This window comes from Chaetodon auriga, chromosome 21, assembly GCF_051107435.1.
Source record: "Chaetodon auriga isolate fChaAug3 chromosome 21, fChaAug3.hap1, whole genome shotgun sequence".
Classification (NCBI taxonomy): domain Eukaryota; kingdom Metazoa; phylum Chordata; class Actinopteri; order Chaetodontiformes; family Chaetodontidae; genus Chaetodon; species Chaetodon auriga.
In genome coordinates, this window is record NC_135094.1 from 19,533,595 (window position 1) to 19,553,465 (window position 19,871).

The window sequence follows — 19,871 nt, forward strand, 5'->3', positions numbered from 1 at the left end:
AATTGGTACCAGACTGGCCTAGTACAGAGGTTACAGTCAATCTAGGTTCCTTCCCTCAGCTACGATCATGAGCTTTGGTAATGACTGAAAGAATGAGATCACTAGATTTGAACCAGAGCATTTTGGAGCTATTATATCCACCATCTGGCCTTGAAGGAGGACAATGTCCAGGTTACCTTGTTTACTCTGCTGCCACTGTGGCTCACACCTGGATAAGCAGCAGAAATTGATGGATGGATATTTTCTATGACTGGAGAGAACCACACATTGTACTTGAAAATGGAACACTTTGTCCATGAATGAAAAATCCAACCAGGATTTTATTTATTAAGAACAGAAAAGAAACACTGTGATCCATTTACCTGATTGTGGAGGCATAGTCATAATCATAATGTTATAAATTTGCCACATTAATGCTGGCAGCTACATGGATGGATGTGTGCATACTGGATTTTGACTCACAAAGCAATCAGTGGCTGGCCGTGAAAACTGGTGTGATCCTCAGCATATAGGCTATCACTCTCTCTTGTACCCGTTCCATTATTATTAGTCAGATGCATTTCTTTAGAGAGCTATCATAAATCATCTGAGTTTGACTGTTTAATCAAACTTTTTTCTCTCCACAATTGACGCAAAATAGAATGCACAAACATCCAACTACATTTGAATTTGGTCTTTGAACCATGGCCAACAAGATGGCAGCACACACAGATGCAGTGGCCCTTCTGGCTTCTGCTAACAGTGCTTTTTTTTTTTTTTTTTTTCTATCAATGTTTGTCCTAACGTCTGTTCTACCCTAGCCTTGCAAGACTGCTTCGAGATTAAATAGTGGAACATGTTAAGGGAGGTAGCCACCTATGACTGTAACGTATGTATAGAGGAGGACACAGACTCTGTGAGTGGATATATAGAGAAGCGCATTGAGGCTGGTAGGGAAACTTCCCCTGCTTGGCTTAAATACCTGCCTCTGTAACTGAATTCTGGACTTCCTGACAAAGACACTGCAGACAGTATACATCAGCGGCAGAACATCAGGTACCGTCACTCTGAGCACAGGCGCTGCCCAAGACTGCGTGCTCAGTCCATTGTTGTTCACGTGCTCACCTATGATTGCAAGTTCAAATCAATCACATCATTAAGTTTGCTGATGACACGACAGCGGTGGGTCTCATCAGCAACAATGTTGAAACACCATACAGAAAGCAAGTGGAGCAAGTGGTGAGCTGGTGCAATGTCAACAACTTATCTCTCAATGACGATCTCACCCGGTCTCTTAACATCAACTCTGCAGCTAAGACGGCACAGCAATGCTTTCCTGCGGAGGCTGAAGAGAGCCAGCCTACCACTGCCCATTCTCACCTCCTACTGTAGAGGCACTGTGGAGAGCATCCTGGCCAGCAGCATCACTGTGTGGTTTGTGAATTGCAAAACATTGGAACTCAAGAGCCTGCAGCATATAGTGAGGACAGCTGAGAAGATCATTGGTTTCACTGAATCAGGTTCTGCAACAGCTTCTTCCCCCAAGACTGTCCTCCACCACATAAGTGCCTCACCTCCACACCCCACCCCCACTCCACATACTGCCCCCAACATCATCTATTGGATACATTGCATTGTATTATTTTTCTTGTACATACTGCTTGACACAATATTATGCCTTACAGTGTTTCTGTTTATAGTTCTATTCTATTTTATTCATATCCTACTTTATTTGACTTTTTTAATCTTATTCTTATTTGTGTGGTTGTACCTTGGACTCATGGGTAACTACATTTCGTTCAGCTGTGTACTATCTATATGGATGAATGACAATAAACAAACTTAACTTGATTAGAACACGGATGTCACATGTGTGAGAGAGCTGAACTTCATCCTCACCAAATACTGTAGGTGTGTGGATTATCTCTGCAAACATGGACTATGCTCTGCTTGCACAATTTGGACTGGAATTTTGGAATTTAGACTCAGCTGGTCTAGAATTTCCTGTGACATTGATTTAAAACAAAGCTGCCAGTAAGTTTTATTTGAGTCCTTGTACTGCATTATTTAAACTTACTTTGGTCATTTTGTAGTTTGGGCAATTTCTATTGGGTATGTTAACATATTTACCAAACAAATCATTCAGATCTGGGACAACGGTGATATCGCTATGAAATCCAATGGATACTGGCCTCAAAATCTCAGCAGTTAACTTGGTGAGTAGCTTCCAGAAATGATGGCCAAAACCATAAAAACACAGCCATAGTTGTAATAAACTGGAATTATCCTTTAAGGACTTAAATACCCAGAAATCCCAGTGTTATCATCCATTCAGATGGAAAGACCACATGGGAAAGGCTACTGAATGAACAGTGAAAATGCAAACTGCCATGAGTCTGTGGAGTTTTACACAACACTCAGCTGTGCAATGTATTTGAAATGAACCCACTGAGGGTCAGTCAACAACATAAGTGCATTTTCTATCAGTGAATGGTGAGTACTTAGTGCATACTTTATGTTAGGAGTTATGCATCATCATTCGGTTTAGAGATTTTCTAACCACTATCTTCATCTTGAACCCAGTCAGAAAAAGACCAATGGGAGCAATTAGAAAAACCTAACCTCTTACACGAGTAATTTGCAGCAAAGGGAAATATCTTACCTGCATTTAGCATTCAATATTAACTTTATTTGCCAACTGTGTAGGAGAAAAAGAGGTTTTTGAGGTCATTTTAGAGTGAGTGACTCGTCAAAACTATTCGTTCTGTCAAGGTTTTTAGTGCTAATTATCAAATGCAGGTATTTGGTCACTTGATGATGGCACTAGTGGGAAGGAGAGGGATTATGAAAGCTTTACAATTGGTTTGGAATGTGACTTAGACATGTGGGTTTAGGATAACCAAATATCCTTCAAGTGTGCATGTCATGTTGCCGTACTGCTTAGTGACAGCTACAGAGAAGACTCATATGATTGCTAACAAAATAATATTTCAAACATAAGACTGAACTCTCCTGGCATTCGTACTGCTGTCCTTCATGTGACCATCAATAGAATTGTTGAAATGTCTTGCAATGAATGTCTAAATTTTATAAAACTAAGTGAAACATAAAAACTTGCCATGCAAAGCATTTCCTTCTTGCAGTTCTTTAAATTGTCCTTAGGTTTACAAATATTAACCTTTAAATGTCATTAAATATGAAATATGTATAAACAAGAAATAAATGTTATTAAAATGTCACAGAAAGCAATAAATTTCATTTTCTCACACATGCCAGGGTTCCTTGTCAATCATTGCTTCTTTTCATGTTTTGCATGGTGAGCCATATAATTCCAAGAAGAAAGGGAGTTCTTAGGGATGAGAGGGTTCTATCTGCATTCGAACTGTTCCAAAAAGAAAAATGATCCGATTTTGACATTGTACATTTTGTATACATTTAGGGTGTCTGTCATTTTCATGTATGAAAGGTACTTGAAAGATACACATACTCTTGCTATTTAGAAGGCAAACAATTTGAAATGTTACGTTTGGCCAGGATTTGGACTCAATAGCAGACATGCAGACAGTAGCTGGGAAGTCCTGGGAATACCAGGTAAGGCATGAGGTACTGAGGTGGAGACCAGCTTAGAGAAACACTGGAGCACACAGTGGTGGTGTGAGTACAGCACTGAAGGCATGTGGTGGTGGAGGCACAGATAAAACTAGGTTTGTGATGGTTGTGGACTTGAGGCTCAAGGTAGGTGGGTGGCATGGTGGCAGAGACACTGGAGCTGGAGATCAGTGCAGGAGAACTCGGCACTGAGCACAAAGGGAACTGAGCACAAAGGGAAAATACACAAGAGAACAAGCACTGGTAATTCACACAAGAGAAACAGAGACTTAATCCTAACTTAAATTTGCAGGTAGCACTGATAAATGCTGCCACTAAGTAGCGGAAACAATCTGGCAACGAGTCCTCTGCAGTCCACAGTCTTTATGCTTTGCTTGATTGTGATGAGTCCCATCTAATTGGAACCAGCTCCCAAGAACCACACCCAGCCTCTGCCAAAAAAGGACACACAGGAAACAAAGTCCCACACAATTCCACATTACACAAGAAAATAGCTGAATTTCCCAAACCATCACATGAAGTTCAATATCTCAGCAGATAGAACCTTATGATTCCAAGGTGGCAAAATAGTAAATGGCTCATGTTTAACTTTGTTATAGGTGCCCAGATAATGAATCCTAATGATCGTGGGGATTTCAACTCTTCTGCCAAGTGGGTCAAGGACAAACCTGGTCCTGAGGAGATGTGGTCTGTCAGCAGTTGGGGAGCAAAATGTTGGAGCTCCATGAAGCAAAGCCACTGCGCAGGATGGCTGGCCACTGGCTCCTGGCCATAAAAAAGTCCTAAGCAGGTGCAGGTTGTCCTGCAAACATATGACGGTCCTCAGCTCTTCAGCCTTCCTGATGATGCCCGGCAAGTCCTGGAAGTCCTTCGGCGGCCAGCATAAGGCTGGCATACGGATTCAGCGAAGGAGGGAGCTGCTATGGTAGAGCTCCTAGCCACAGTGTGGATGGTCAAAGCCGCAGATGTTTGGAATCAGACTCCCAACGGAGAGATGGGAGAACCAGGAGGAAAGGCCAAGTTGGAGGGAGCTGACCTATCTCACTCATGCCTGCCATTTGGGTCCCTTCCCGGGATGTCTGGGAAGGCACCAGTGAAGATTGGCCTGTCTGTCCTGAACTCCAAAGGGATGAGCTAGTTCTAACCCGGCATGCTCAGCAGCAAGGCAAGCCTCACAGTGGGGATGAACATCTGTCGGCAGAATGCAGCTGGTTTGACTGGTTTGCAGGGCACAAGCGAAAGGCTTCAGAGTGGCTGAACTTCTGTTGTTTGAAGGGAGCAGAGCTGAGGTCCTGATGGTGCACATATGTGTAGAAATAATCTCAATAGCAACAGTTGCTCAAGGGCAAAGCCAATATGAAACAGAACCTTTCTTCTCGTGCCATCATCAGGTCAACATTTTATCACAGTTCATTTAATACTTTGTGACCCATTGTGTGCAAAATTAATGACATTACCACCAGCCTCAGCTTTAGTTCGCATAGAGTGCTATTCACTACAAATATTCATTTTTATTTCTTTACCTTGTACTGCTGTACCTGGTCAGACATAAATTAGATCAATTAGATTCTCATATCATCGAAGTTTAACATTTGGATTACAAAACATTGGAAATATGACGACAATTTAATGGATACTCAATTCACTCTTCAGCACATTAAATGTCACAAAGTATCTGCACTTTAATGATTTTCAGTTGTGGCCTCTAGTGTCACCGGAACATTTTTGCATAATTACCCGCTGTCTACTGTCTACTGACAGCGGGTAATTATGTAAAAATGTTCTGTATGCTGTATATTTCTAACATTTATTTTAGTTTTTAGATTTGGGATGAGAATTGCAGAGACTAAGGGTTTGAGTCCAGAATAAATGACTGGACAATTTCTCACCTCCTAAATGGAACATTGATTAGAAGAAAACACTTATCCTGACATCCAAACAAGAGGAATTAGTGAGAGCTCTACGGAATCTGTGAAAATCTGTCAAACCTCTCACAGGCCAAAAAGTTGCATTATTAAAATGCCAATTGAAACCTCCTTCCTGTCATTGTCAAATGGAAACATCAAAAATCATTAAGAGAGAAGGAAACGTACTCACATATTGTGGATGCTGACCTTAACAACCAGTTAACAAATCATTATCTTAAATAGTCTGTGTGGCTTCTGGAATACTGCAGATGGCGTATACAGTACGGGCCATAGAGAGCAATGAGGTGAGAGATCTCACCCACAGCTGGCTGCAGTGGCAGATTCCTGCTGTCTGGTTAAAAAAAATGGTGCAATTCTGAGAAAACTCTTCTTTGCTTTCTTTTTGAGAGTGAGATTTTGAGATTGATAGCAATCTTATGTTTGTGTTGTAAGTACAGAGCGGGAGTCAGGAGGACTGACCGAAACAACAAGCCTGGCTCTGTCCAAAGTTCAAAAACACTCTGACCAACATCTACCTCTGCAGCTCATTCAGGAATTGTGTAATCCAAACACAAACAGTTGAAACCACTTTGCGGTTTTGAAGGACTTATGTGCTGGAATGATTCAGTTCACTCTTCTGTCCAGCACTTCTGTGCAGCATCTTTGCTGGTTGCATGGTAACCTCATGGTGACAGCATGACTGTGACATGAAGAGTTCCTGCATGTAACTTCCTGTTCAGCCACCAATCTGCTATCTCCAATTTTCTGTTTGTATACTGTATACTACCAGATATAACCTGTGGATTAGGTGTTGGTCGGTGTAATTGTGAACTTGTGAGCCAGGCTGGCTGTTTCCCACTATTTCCATTCTTTATGCTAAGCTAAGCTACTCGCCTCTCAGCTCTAGCTCCATACTTAATGCACAGAGAGGAGAGTGATATTAATCATCTCACCTCACTTTATGAAAGGAAGGAAAAATTGGAGCTTTTCATCTAGAGACAAAATAATAATTAAATTCAGCTGTTGTATTGTTTGGTTTGAATGAAAAATAGCAGTTTTGCACACAATGAATGGTCTCACATAATAAATAATACATAAATATAATGTAAAATATAATAAACATAAATGTGCACATAAATGCCCGTAACTGAGGGAGGTTGATGTACAATATAGCACAGTTAAAACTAGAAGTACAAAAGGGAAAAACTTGCTTCACTGGGGAAAAGATACTTTAGCAAATGGTGTCATTTTTACACATTACATTTGTGTTCGCAACCCCTGCATCACCCTTGTTATCGCACTCTGATAAATAACTTCAAACAATGTGCAGCAAGGAATGATTTCAATATTGATCATTTCAGGTGTTCATCTGAGAAAGTGTGTGTGTGTGTGTGTGTGTGCACGCGTGTGTGCGTGTGAGACAGAACATAACTCCCAGGTTGTATTTGTATCTCGGTGGATTAAAGATTAATGCCTCATCCCTCCAGCACACTTCGCCTTCACACACCTTTTATTTTGAAAAGTTTTGAGCTGTCAGCGGAGAGGTTTTGCTAACTTCTGTAACAAATGATCCACTGCAGCAGGTTAGTATTCCTCTCCAGCCTTTAGGCCAATCTGCAAATGCATTTGTAATGAATACAATTGCAGAGTATTGTTTGTTGTTCAGATGCTTTGACAATGTGTCTGATTAAAAAGTCAAATCCCATCTTTGGGTTTTCAGTAGTGAGGCTCCATGTTTGCTGTATTTGGATTCCAGGTGTGAATGCTGAGCTGAGCTGTCTGAAAATGTCTCACGGCAGTTTATAATGAAACACACCTCAAGCACACATTTTTGGTTGTGGTATTGCGCTTTTTATATTTAATGATATATGCATCCTAATGACTTCCTTCCAATTCTTTTTTTTTTTTTTTTTTTTTTAATTAATGGCACTTTTACAGAGTCAAACACAGTGATGATGCAAAGAAAGAACAACACTCAATGACCCACAGAAACCAAAATTTGGTAATAGGAATCAAACCAAACCAACAAATGATATTTTTTTAAAAAAACACACACACACAAAAAAAAAAAGAAAAAAAAAGAGTAACAACAGTCCTAGATGTTATCATAGAAAAGCATTTCAGCCAACTGGACTGACTCCTCAAGCCTACCTGAGAGTTTATATGCTCAGAATAGCTGATTGGTTCAATTACACTCCATAACACTGCTTTTACTTCAACATGGAAAGACAAGAGAAATGAGCTTCCCGCAACAAATACTGTGTACTTCCTCTCATTTTCTAGAGGGCTGCCAAGTCAGCTGTAAAACACGAACAACAACAAAAAACATCACAATGTCTGAATAGTTTGACATCTTGGGGAAATGTTTGATTAGCTTCCTTTCTGAGGGTGAGACGAGAAGATGGAGTCGAGTGTCTGTGTGTTACATATGGAGCAGGAGTCAGGCTGTTAAGACTGGAAATAGGAGGAAACAACTATCTGTGTCTGAACACGTCACATCAGCTAAGGAAAAACACGTTAATGCAAAGTATGAATGCTCTGTGATCGGAGTGGGATCGGATTAGCCCGAACACATCTGGAGGTAGCATGGCTCAATGTGTTAAGATGTTAGATGGGTGTAAATGTAACAACATGCTAGCATCTGTACACAAAACAACACTGATACAGGTATGTTTATTGAAACAAACATAAAATATAGGTTGTTCAAATTTAGAGAATGAGCAAGCGAGACATGCCTCTAATTACTGATTATATGGTTATTCTGTGTCTTCAAAGCTCCAAAAGAGGCATTATTCAACAGAACTGCATGAAAAACCAATGCAGTACAGGTGTGTATGAGAGTGTGCACTGATAATGAGGCCACAGGGATTTCTGAAACCGACTGATGGAGCTAATGTTAATTAGCTAGCAGATGAATAAACTCCAACAAGTGCTGCATCTCTCCCTACAACTATGGATTTCTTTATTTTAACGTTTCTCTTCAAGTATGGCTGAATGAAATAAACAAGATGTAAGGTGCTCATTAGTCAGCTGTGAAGTGTTCTACGTGTATTTTCGGTTCACCCCTGCCCAGCTAACAGCGTCCACACACCAGCTCGTCACTGAACACACACACACACACACGTCGACTGATGCGGATCTCATCTCACCTTCAGAAAAAAAAAGTTACTCAGCCTTTCTTCCACAAATGTTGAACTATTCTTTTAGCTGTGAAATAATTCATCCACAACAGAAAACTTCAGTCTTTAGTTTGAATGTGTGAACTCTTTCATCTTTACTGTTTTTCAAATGTGACATGAAAACAAATGAATTCACCGAAGACTTACAAAATCTTGAAAAGCAAGCAAATTCATGTTGGCTCTAGAGGAAATAAATGTAATAATAATAATAATAATAATAATAATAATAATAATAATAATAGTAACAGATGGAGGAGCCGTGGTGAGGTTTCCCTGCTAAAGAGCTGCCTTGCACAGTAATACTGTTAGAGACTGGGACACATTGTGCTGTACAGGCAGATAGAAAAACACACATAGACAGAACAACACACACTATAATACATTCTGGAGTAAAAACACTTCATAATTGTCATCATGCAAGAATAACAGCTATTTGTTTAAGAAACATGGCACATAGGTGATCATTATCTCAATCAATTATCAGATACATATCAAATATAGAGACATATCTTAACAAATATAAAGTTATTGCATTTTCATTATTACTTCATATACGACTCTATAGGCAAGGCATACCGTGGAAACCTTCACTTCCCAAAGTGGATTGTGGGTAGCGACTAGCTGATTGTCTGGTTGTTATTTAATGGCTTCTAGTTCATATGTACAGACAGGAAGCATCCCTTTTAGTGCTTTTCAGAGCTACTGGCCTCACACAAAGGGAGCAGTGGTCCAGGCTTTTCTCCTGTGTATTCATTTACTGTTGTTGGTCCTGGTAGCACTTTCTCAGAGGTGGTGTTCATAAGATAGTCCAGTACATTCACGACTCAGGAATACATTAGTTGATGTCACTGTGATGCCTTTACGGTTGATTAGAATCCAACTTGAAACAAAGACAATAATTTGGCACATTTTAGTCCATTAAAGTGGCAATAACTTGATTTTCATGCTTAATCAATGTATTAGTTGGGGGGAGTACTGCTACAGTACAGTAAAGTCAATCAGGTTGCATTATGGGATCCAGTAGTCGGGACTGTCAGGAGATCTCGGTCTGCTGCATCAATGTTGACCATTCTTTTTTTTTTTTAATTTTTAATCTGTCTCTTGCAAGTCTTCTGACTTTATGGATGGGCAGCACTTTATACTTCGAATCGTGGGTGTTTACCATTTCTTTTGATCATTTTCCAAAGCATACAGTCACATTTACAATGCTTTCCTCCCTTCCACACAGATATTGGTTTCAGTTCATTTCAGTCCACCATAAAACAAGCTGCGGCGCTGGAAAAGTTGAGATGGTTGCTGCATCCTAATGAACGCTTTAATTTGTTTCTTCAAGTTAAATTATCATATGTTATGCAGCTGCAAGCAGGGACTAAAACTCTGACATGCTCTGAGGTTCGGCTGCTGAACAGCAATCTTTTCTTAATGCAAAAACCAAAAAAAATCACATTTTCCTTCTCAGGATGTTTTTGTCTACTGGATTTGATTCCCTAACAACACACTGGAGCACATCAGTGCTTCCCAACTAATGACCATCAGCATCATTGAAGCATTCTGGGCAGAGTTTTGAATTACGGTTCTTATTAGCAGCTGATTTACTATGTGATGGTAAAACAAAAGAATAAAAGGTGCTTAAATGTGGGGAATTCATGGAGGAATATATGAAGCAGCTTTCAAGTCTCTGTGACTTACTTTTCATATGATGAAATGCCGACATGATAAGTTGATTCATCCATTAGTTGATCAACATAAAATGAAACATTTTTCTAGTTGCTTATCACCATAAATGCCTATCATCTCAACTGTGATGATTTGTTACTCACTGTTTTATATTGTAAATTAGGTGTTGGACTGAAAAAAGAAAACTTTTAAAGACCTCCTCTGGCGTCAGCAGGGATTAGAGCAAAGTGGAACTAGTTGGTGGAGCAAAGATGTCCGTGAAGATTCTCAGAAATCCTGCTCATGGTTATCCAAGGATGGTTGAATCATGGCCAACTGGGCTTGGTTATAGAAATCTGACAATGTTTTACCTCTTATCCAAGAGCCTCCTTCAGTTCTAACTCACTGGTGATAAGTCTCAGGTATTTAACCTCACTTGGATCATTAGCGGTAGGAGCACCATCGATCTCTCATCTTATCTTATGCTCAGATTTACGGTATCTTGTGAGCTTTTCAGGGACCCTGACTCATAGATGAAACTAAATTATTTGATAAGTGAAATAATAATCAGATTAATGAAAAATCTAAATAATTGTTGCGCTAATATGGTTCTGAAATGAGTCAAGAAGAAGGAAATCTACCCACATAGTGACGCTGTGCTTTGGAAAATGCTTGTAGTTATCAGGCTATGGTGCAGAATAACATTGAGAAGGTCTTTAAATATAATAATGATACTTTATGAACACCACATCAGATTTAGTTTGACCAGGTTTGTTCCAGAGAAAAGCTTCATGCCATCAGGTAAAACTGACATCTTACCGATATCCAAGATCGTTTGGATCCTTGATCACGATTTCAGCTCTGATCCGCTTCACTACGCTGAAACACAACAGAAGCTGGGCTCCCTTCATATTTCAAACTTTTGATTATGTTTTGGACACTTTTTTTTTTGGTCAGCAGTTATTACCGACTTTGGAGGCTGGATTAGTTTGATCTGAGCTGGCTCAAGTCCATGAGCATGGCACTAACACTGCTGAGGTTACAGGTTCAAACACTAGGTCCATATACACCTCACATGTATATACATCATCCACTGTGGTGCAGACTGTGCAGTCTCATTTACTGGAGGCATGAAAAGTGTCACTTCAATGCTGATCTGACTCCATCTAATACATGGTTTACACTGAACCGAGGAGTCTGGATTGAGTGACACCAATCGTTGTGTGTGAGTGAGTGTGACCAAGGGAATTTCAGGTAATCTGTCGGACAGATGTGCTACCAGACAGGGATGTTTTGTCCTTGCCTGTCTCCGAAATCCAATTGGACACACACACACACACACACACACACACACGCACAAAGCCTCAGAACGAGAGTTTTAACAGCTTTCAGAGGAGAGCTTGCTACTACGACTAATGGATAAACACTGCTGGTATCAAGTCAAATGCATCATAAAGGTCACACATACACACACATCCATACACTCACACGCTGAAGCACACTTCACTTTACTTGTCCGCTGAATAACACTGTTCATACAAAAGCTTTCCATATTAATAGCTTTTCCACCGCCTTGATTGTTTGACACGCAGGTGAGTCAAAAGGAATGATTGTCGAAAGGTGTCGCCGCTGCTCCTTCCTGCTCCGCGACCGCCCAAACACACTCACCTCTTGACACCCCCATCATCCCAGGAAGAGGGGGGATACTTTGGAACACTCAAGAGTTAGTGGGAGAGAGGCTGGGTGGGGGTTAAACACTTAGAGCTGATGGAAGACAGGGGCTGCAGCGATGAGGAGGCCCAGGAGGAAAGAAAAGCCGGGGTGTGGAGGTGAAGGCGGACAGCCCCCTGACGAGTGGATGGAGGAGGTCTTGATCTCAGAGATGAGAAAGGCAGAGAGGGGGACGTGGGAGACCAGTGTGGGGCTGGCATAGTTGATGAGGGAATCGATCTTCTCGGCCTCCTTACTGCAGGCTTCGATCTGGAAAATACAAGAGCAATACGCAGTTTTTCAGTGCACGTTGATTTTATGACAAACTGGACATTAGTAAATCTTTTATGATGCGTATTAACATGCTCAGGTGCGTATTTGTTGCAGAATTGAATCAATAAGATTTGCTGTTAATCTGAATTCATTTGGAGGACGATTCCCAAGTCCAGCCCACAGTGCTGCAAACACCTTGAGTTTGAATTAAGTGTTTCACAGGATGTCCACACAGGACGAAGGCTGAATTCCAATCACTACATTTTCTGAGAATTCTCACTAAAAATGCTTCTTTTTTGAGGAAAATAGCTGCAGGGGACTGCATTGGGTGTTTTCCAGTCTACTGTTGTTCTTCTAAGAACATTTTCACATAATTTAAAGCAATGGATTTCAAAGTCTGTCAGTAAGGCCATAGGTTTACAACACAGAGGATCTGAATGGACAGAGTGTCAGTGTTCCAGAGATACATGAGTGACAACAAGTGTGTTTCCTCGATGATATCTAAGCAACTTTATGGATGTTTATCTGCTATGGACATCAAGGAAATAATGATATTAGAAAGTGTAAGAATCTAAAAATGGGTATGCATGTCTGTGTGTTTAGATGCGACTGAGTTATGACTGTGAGAGCGAGTGTGAGGCGTTGGATGCACGTGACTTCCATTTGATTTTAGACTCTAAATGAGAACTTCTTGGAGGTTCATTAAAATGGAAACATCTTTATGCATGGTTACGAAGGCTCGTGGGTTTTAATTTCATTTTTTCCCTGAAAATTTAATTGTTGGGCATCTGATAACTCTGTCTGCCAACATGGTTCTAATGCTAAAGCCAATCTTAAGTCAGTATTTTTGTCTTGTTTGCTAGAACCCTAACTGAGTCCATTTGCTTCCTTATGTGTCAGGTTCATTTTCCCTGCCCTGCTCTGCAAACCCCATCTCAGAAACTTCTAAATAAAACAACTCTGAGTCCTAAATCAACACAACAGTCCCAGGACAGAAATTCTAACAGCTATGAGCCCCGTTCTCTGCAAGCACCGTTGGTTGGTTCTGGGATACATGGCTACCCAAAGTCCACACAAGTGAGTTCCCAAAGCATCCTGGATAAAATATGCAGAGTAAGAACACTGCTGCTCATTTGGACTGTACTTGACTAGATGTGGACTTGGAACTGGAACAGTAATTGACTGCAACTGATGACGTTCACAAGAACATCAGTACAAACAAGAACACAGAACTGAAGAGGGCTTTTGGTGTCCCATGACCTTTTCAAGAGACTTTTACAAGACGTAAGTATTTCAACTGAGAACCTGAACATTTTGGATTTCTTTTCAGTGGTGTGTTTCTTTCAGTTCTTTCAAAGTGTTAGAATAAAGGAAAACATTTATATTGAAGCAAAAGGTACAAAGCAAGGTTATGTTTAAGTCTGCTGTGTGCAATGCTTTCAATGCAACTTTGTCAGGCTGCTGTCTTTCACTGTACACACAAACATTCCACAACAGTGAAAGCTTTTCTGTGCTTCATGATTCACTTTGTAGGTTGTACTTTTTATGAAAAGCTTCAAGAATTTTTAGAATTTTCTTTAAGAAACAACCTACGAGCGCACAGTGTTTCGTGCTCGGATGTGATCGTGAATGTGGAAACTTTGCTTTGGCACTGCCATCATCAGCCTGGGAATAAATATTACTTCTCAAACAAGTGGAGGAAGCTGTTGCCTAGAAACAGCTAAAACTAAAAGCCTACCAGAAGCCTTCCTTAACCACTGACACTGCTGTTTGCTTTGTGCTTTTTCTTGTTTATCCTTTTCTTTTTTCTTCAGTTGCTCTTCTGTCTAAATCCAATGCCATTTTATCATTTGTGAGAGATTCATTCTGCCTCTCCATGCTTCTGTCCACTGCTCTTCTTGTTCCCAAAAAGGTTAAAGTGTGTGTATCATTGGTCGCACAAACCATCATTCAAATGTAATACTTTGCAGATTTTACAAATTATATAATCTATCAAAAGAAACACTTAACTACACACTTCAGGTCCAGTTAAAATTACAGTTTCATGGTCTTTCTGATTTAGCATCATGAAATTTGAAATATAAAAGCATAAATGATTAATTGTAAAAACTGTTAGTCAGACAGTTTTAGTTCATTATTTCCATGACCTTGAAAGAGTGAAGCTGGAGAAGAACTGCAGCTTAGAAGTCAAGGTGGACTGGACTCTGCTCTGATGACATGACAAGCTTACAATTACAATTAGTCATTCAGCAGACACTACATAGGAACTCACACCCCGATGGCACAGCATCGGGGGCAGTTTTGGGGTTCAGTATCCTGCCCGGTGATCGGTGGACGACCGCTCTACCTTCTGAGCCACAGCCGCCCTGCTTGCTGGAGGGGAACTGATAAACGGAAACGTAGCCCTGAAAAACACTTTGTATCAGCCCATTTGAATAACTTTCACATTCAGGCAGCATGCACACAGTGCGGAGCAAACATATGGAGGCACAGGCAAGCCGGGCACACTGACACACTGAAATGAGTGAAAATCAAGTTGCCAAGTTCAAGTTACATGACTGATGAAGGCCATGTAGCTGAAAACATCTGGGGGACTAAACCTTGCATATGGTAGGAGCATTGTTTTCATAAAAACATAAACTACATCCATCATCCTTTTCTATTTATATCAACCTGCTGCCAACACCCTACAGTGATGGATGTTTCACGTTCTTTAAGAGTCTTCCTGGTATTGTGATCGGAACACAATCAGGTCGACATCTGGAGGCTTTCTGGCTCACTTTAGAAGTCAGCAGGTGTAAATGCCATCCCTGCACTGTGACCCCATTCTTAAAAACAATCTGCAGTTGCAGTTGCATTTCATTTCAATTGTTCACTTGTTTTTCCACATGGCCCTGCCGGCCACACAATGATTGACTGACGGTGCTAATGCTGGGCTGAGCCCTCGAGTCGGCAGGGGTAGAAGAATGGCTTTGGTGTTGGAATTGAATCATTTAGTACTTATTGATTTTTCTCCTCTGATAGTGAGTGATTCTTTACGATTCCCACTTTCAAGCCAACTTTCTGTTTGTGGCTATTTTATTCTCTTTGTTCTCTCACTTTATGTCTTCACTTATTTGTTACTCCCATTCTTTCCATCTTTTAATTCTTCCACCACAGAATGCAAGTCTACCAGCAGCTTTTGGATGAGGCATGTTGAATGCTTTTGGGCATGAACTGATTCTGGTCTAAGATTAGATTATATTGCTACCAGCAACAGCAGTTTAACATCAGCCTGAAGACGTCTCAGCATGAGATAGTGTTTTTAACCCACTTACTGGGTGACATACATAAATCTGTTCCTATTACAATAACTTATGTTCGCCTCTCACGACTTCAGGGTGCAATGTGTGCTGAAAGATTCAGAATTTTTATGTCATTCACGATTAAAATCAATTATGAGATCCCTCCCTGAAGGCCATAGCACACAATGCATTTGGTCTTATGTCTACATTTGCACCATTTATGTATGGAAATCTTACGAGGTTGGACCTGTAACATTTCCATAAAACTTTCAACATCACATAAGTTTGAAATGAATACTGCAACACAAGGTCAAAAACAGAAAGAGGGAGATAAATGCATGTCTGCTTCTGCCTTAAGAGCTCAGTGATGAATTGATCACGATTATCATCTCTTATTCACAAAGAACATAAATTCAGCTTTATAAAGCAGGAAACAGCACGACTGAGCAAATTCTAAGTTGTTAATGAGATTCTTCTCATGTCACAATCTATAGAAAAAGGCTTCCAAAGGTTTTCCTTTGTTTTTGGACTCAAAGGCTTGAAGGCTGGATGAATTAATATAGGATCAGAGGTGGAAAAGGTGTTATGCAAAAAGTTGCAGAAAAAGATCAAACACTTTTAATGATGTACAATAGGACTGTCTTATACAGATAGATGCAAAGTGTCTTTTTCTCATAGCTAACCACACCGTGGCACCGTTGGTAAGTTTCCAAATGTTAAGCAACTATGGATGCAACTCTGTTTTATTTATTTATTTGTATTTTTGCAATGTGGTATTTGAGTCATTGATGCTTTCATTGAAATCTACCCACTATCACTCATCTGAAATCTTCCTTTTTCCAGTAAACTTATGGAGAATATTGTCTTTGGCTAACTACACAGTCAACCAGTCAGCTAGTGGACCAACCAGAGAACTGAAACAGTTTCATTAAAGGCAGTAAATAACCTGGGAATTTCAACTGATTCAAACGATGTAGTTGTCCTCTTTTTGTTAGATTTGAGTACTGCATTTGATTGATCATACATTTGAATCAATCGACTTGAGGAGTGAGTCGGTCTGTCTGGCTTGACTGGTTTCTCTTGTACTTGTCAGACAGACAATCTTTTGTTTCGGTGACTTTGCCTGACAGATGTTTGACATTGAATACTGTGTTCCTCAAGAAAGCAGTCTAGGTCCTATTCGTTTGAAAGGCAAGTGTTTGAAAGGTGTTGCATTGTAGGACAAACCATTTAAGGACAGATGGATCTACTTGACATGGACGTCGCAATCACGGCCAATCAGGAATGGTGTGATGAGATATATGCTTCTGAGAAATGCAATGGGTGGCATATCCCATAATGACACATTGAGACAAATGCTATGAATGAGAGCTAATCAGTTCATCCTTGAGTCCAAGTGAACATTTATGTCAAATGGGAAGGACAGACAACCCAAAAACATGAAGCCTTCAGTCGTGTCTTTCATTGGTGCGACAATCAATTGGATGTGATTGATTACTTTGAATTATGGCCTTTGATACATTGATATTAGTACATATTGGTAATGGTTATGTCTTGAAGATGTTTTCTTTAAAACATATGGGCTGCATTTGTCAGTACTGTCTACAATAAACAACCATGACAATAAACAAAGCAAGTGGAAAAGGATGACGTGAGATATTGGAGGAGACAGATGCATCCTCCCCCTCAGTTTACCACTGTAAACACCTTGAGCATGAATATTTATGTCCAGAAGGAGTGAGGTAGGTAATTAACGGAGCTATGTTTGGGAGTTGCTTGCACCTGTTTGTGTATGTGAAAAAAAAAAAAAAAAAATAGGAAGATGAAAGGAAAATTAACTTCCTCTGTGATTTTGGAAAATATTTGTAATGAACATTTCTGACAGTGAGGTATTTATCAGATCACACAGTGGAGTTTGCACGTGTACATAAGTTTGAGTGTTAATAAAATGGAGCTGACAAGCGAAGTCAATCACACCTGTGAACAGTGAATTGTTTCCAAAGATTTTTTTTTTTTTTTTTTTTTTTTTTTTACAGAGCAATAATACGAGGTTGGGAAAACATACCGCACTTCCAGGCCACAGTCACATTATTATGCAACGATGTCATCTGCTATCTGGTCAGATCAGCATGTCAGTGTTTGCTTTCCACCATAATGTTGAGTTCCTCTTCTATTTTTAGATCCACCAAATTACTTCTCAGTGTTCACCAAATTTGAAATTTGGTGGGACGTAAATAGGCAAGGTTGGATATGAACACATTACCCCCCTGTTGTTCTTGTATTGAGCTAATCGGACTGAACAGTGTCAAGTGAGCTCATGCAAAGGGCTTGGACTTAGCTGCATTCAGTCATTCTATATTCTTCTTACTGTCAACAAACAACAAAAGACCCAAATCAACAATATTTTAGTCCGTCACTCGATGCTTTGTCACTTCTCTGCTCGGTCTGTGGCTTCTGGCCTATGGAGGACATAAATCTTTAATCTTAGGCTGCATTTTCTAAAACAGCTTCAAACTGTAGTTTTAAACCAATTACTCTTTAACTTCTTCTTCAACAGCGACAAACTGTGCATTTTTTGTGGAGTATTATACATTTAGTGAGTATTTGGAGCAGCAGGATGGTGTGTGTGGGCTTAAGTCAAAATAAACTAAAGTGCATGTGTGTGGTTGTTCATGATAATGAAGGGACACGTCGGTGCAGCAGTGGGGCTCACCCATGTGTTTCTGAGAGTTTTTGGACAACATTGGAGCTCTGTGGCACAGCTCTGGATACACACACACAAACACACTCAGTACGTGTTAGTACTAAGCATTCATTGTTGGTTTGCATCTTTCCAAAGGATTTATTGGTAAGAAAAATATCTAATTTGGCAGCGTCATCCTTTATTCAGACATCAGATCGGATGTGTTGCAGGTGGACTCATATATCTATATCAAGGGGCATTTATATCGATTGATTTTTCAAACTGATTGTAAAATGATTGCATTGGGTTTGCTTTTCATTTCTCTCGGTGTGTAGTTATGCTGTAAGTGCTATTTTAGAAATTTTTGTCAAGCAAGCTGTCAAATAGACACAGAATACTGCCATTTTGCAGCTATTATCTTGCCATGAGTTCCAGCAGTTTCTGCTCACTACATAAATGACCATGAACTCAAATAAAGCTCTCACACACCTAAGGTGCTTCTAAGTGATGGCGACATGGCTGAATCTGCTGTGTGTGTTTTACCTGCAGTGGTGTTGGTTGCTGGTCCACCGGAGCGATAAGGACCACAAGCTCGTGGTTGATACTCAGGTAACCGAAGACGTCGCACTGAGGCACTGAGACATGAAGACGCAGGATCTGCAGGACATCGTGGACCGTCACCGGCTGGTTCTTATTCAGCTGCACACAGGGGTCACAGGTCAAAGGTTATCAGTGAGGTTTTAAAAGTCAGTAAAGAAACACTGCATGTTCTGTGTATTCCACTAAATAAAAACAATAACAAGGCACTACACAGGTTTTACTTTTCAGAACAGAACTTTCTAGATTTTTCCCCCAACATTAAAAATTACTCAGAGGAAAATTTTAATTTCAAGAAGTCATAGTGTTAATATTGACCTTTAATAAAGTTGAAACTGTATTTTTAAAATATTGCTTTGTCATCATAAAAGTGGCCCTAATACTAGCCTTCCATGTCGATGCATCACTATTTTCCTTAGAAATGTGGCTCTGCTGCTTTTTTTTTTTTTTTTTTTTAATTAAAAAGTCCTCTAATTCAAAATGAAAACAGCTTTGTTTTCATAACAATTGATGAAAAGAACAATGCAAACAGCAATAAAGCAGACTGAGCTGGACTGAGAATGACAGACAGGAGCATCCATGTAAGAATATGGCTAAATTACTTGAATGAAGCGTTTACAGCACCAGACTGATCGGGCTTGACAATTACTTTGATATTTGAGGGCTGGAATTCCAGTGAGCAGCAAGGATGACCAAAATCTCTGCGATGATTAGATGCTAAGTAGCCTGGCTCCAAACCTCTGAATCTCTGCCCTCATCTCTGAGTTTTTCAGTGGTAATAAGGTCAGATGATAATGCAAATGCAAAAATGGAATGCAAATGAAGACAAAGACGAAAGGAGTTGCAGTGAAACATGCAGGGCTGAGTGAACTAATACGGTACAGATACGGAATGATGCAACATAAAATAATTAATACACGGAAATGGTATAATTGCAAGAAAAAGAACAACAGAGCAATGAATGTTACTCAGAATATTAAAGGCTTTTATGCAT

General features: G+C 40.0%; 1 protein-coding gene across 1 annotated transcript in view; it reads right to left on the reverse strand.

The window, feature by feature from the left end:
• Window positions 1–7,374: 7,374 nt before the first annotated feature.
• reck (reversion-inducing-cysteine-rich protein with kazal motifs) overlaps window positions 7,375–19,871 on the reverse strand; it is a 75,468-nt gene continuing 62,971 nt past the window's right edge. Inside the window, exons 20-21 of the mRNA XM_076721360.1 lie at window positions 18,824–18,979; window positions 7,375–12,310 (exon numbers count right to left, since the gene is read on the reverse strand). Of these exons, the coding sequence (XP_076577475.1) occupies window positions 12,089–12,310; window positions 18,824–18,979 (378 nt within the window). The 3' untranslated portion in view covers window positions 7,375–12,088. The remainder of the gene's footprint in view (window positions 12,311–18,823; window positions 18,980–19,871) is intronic.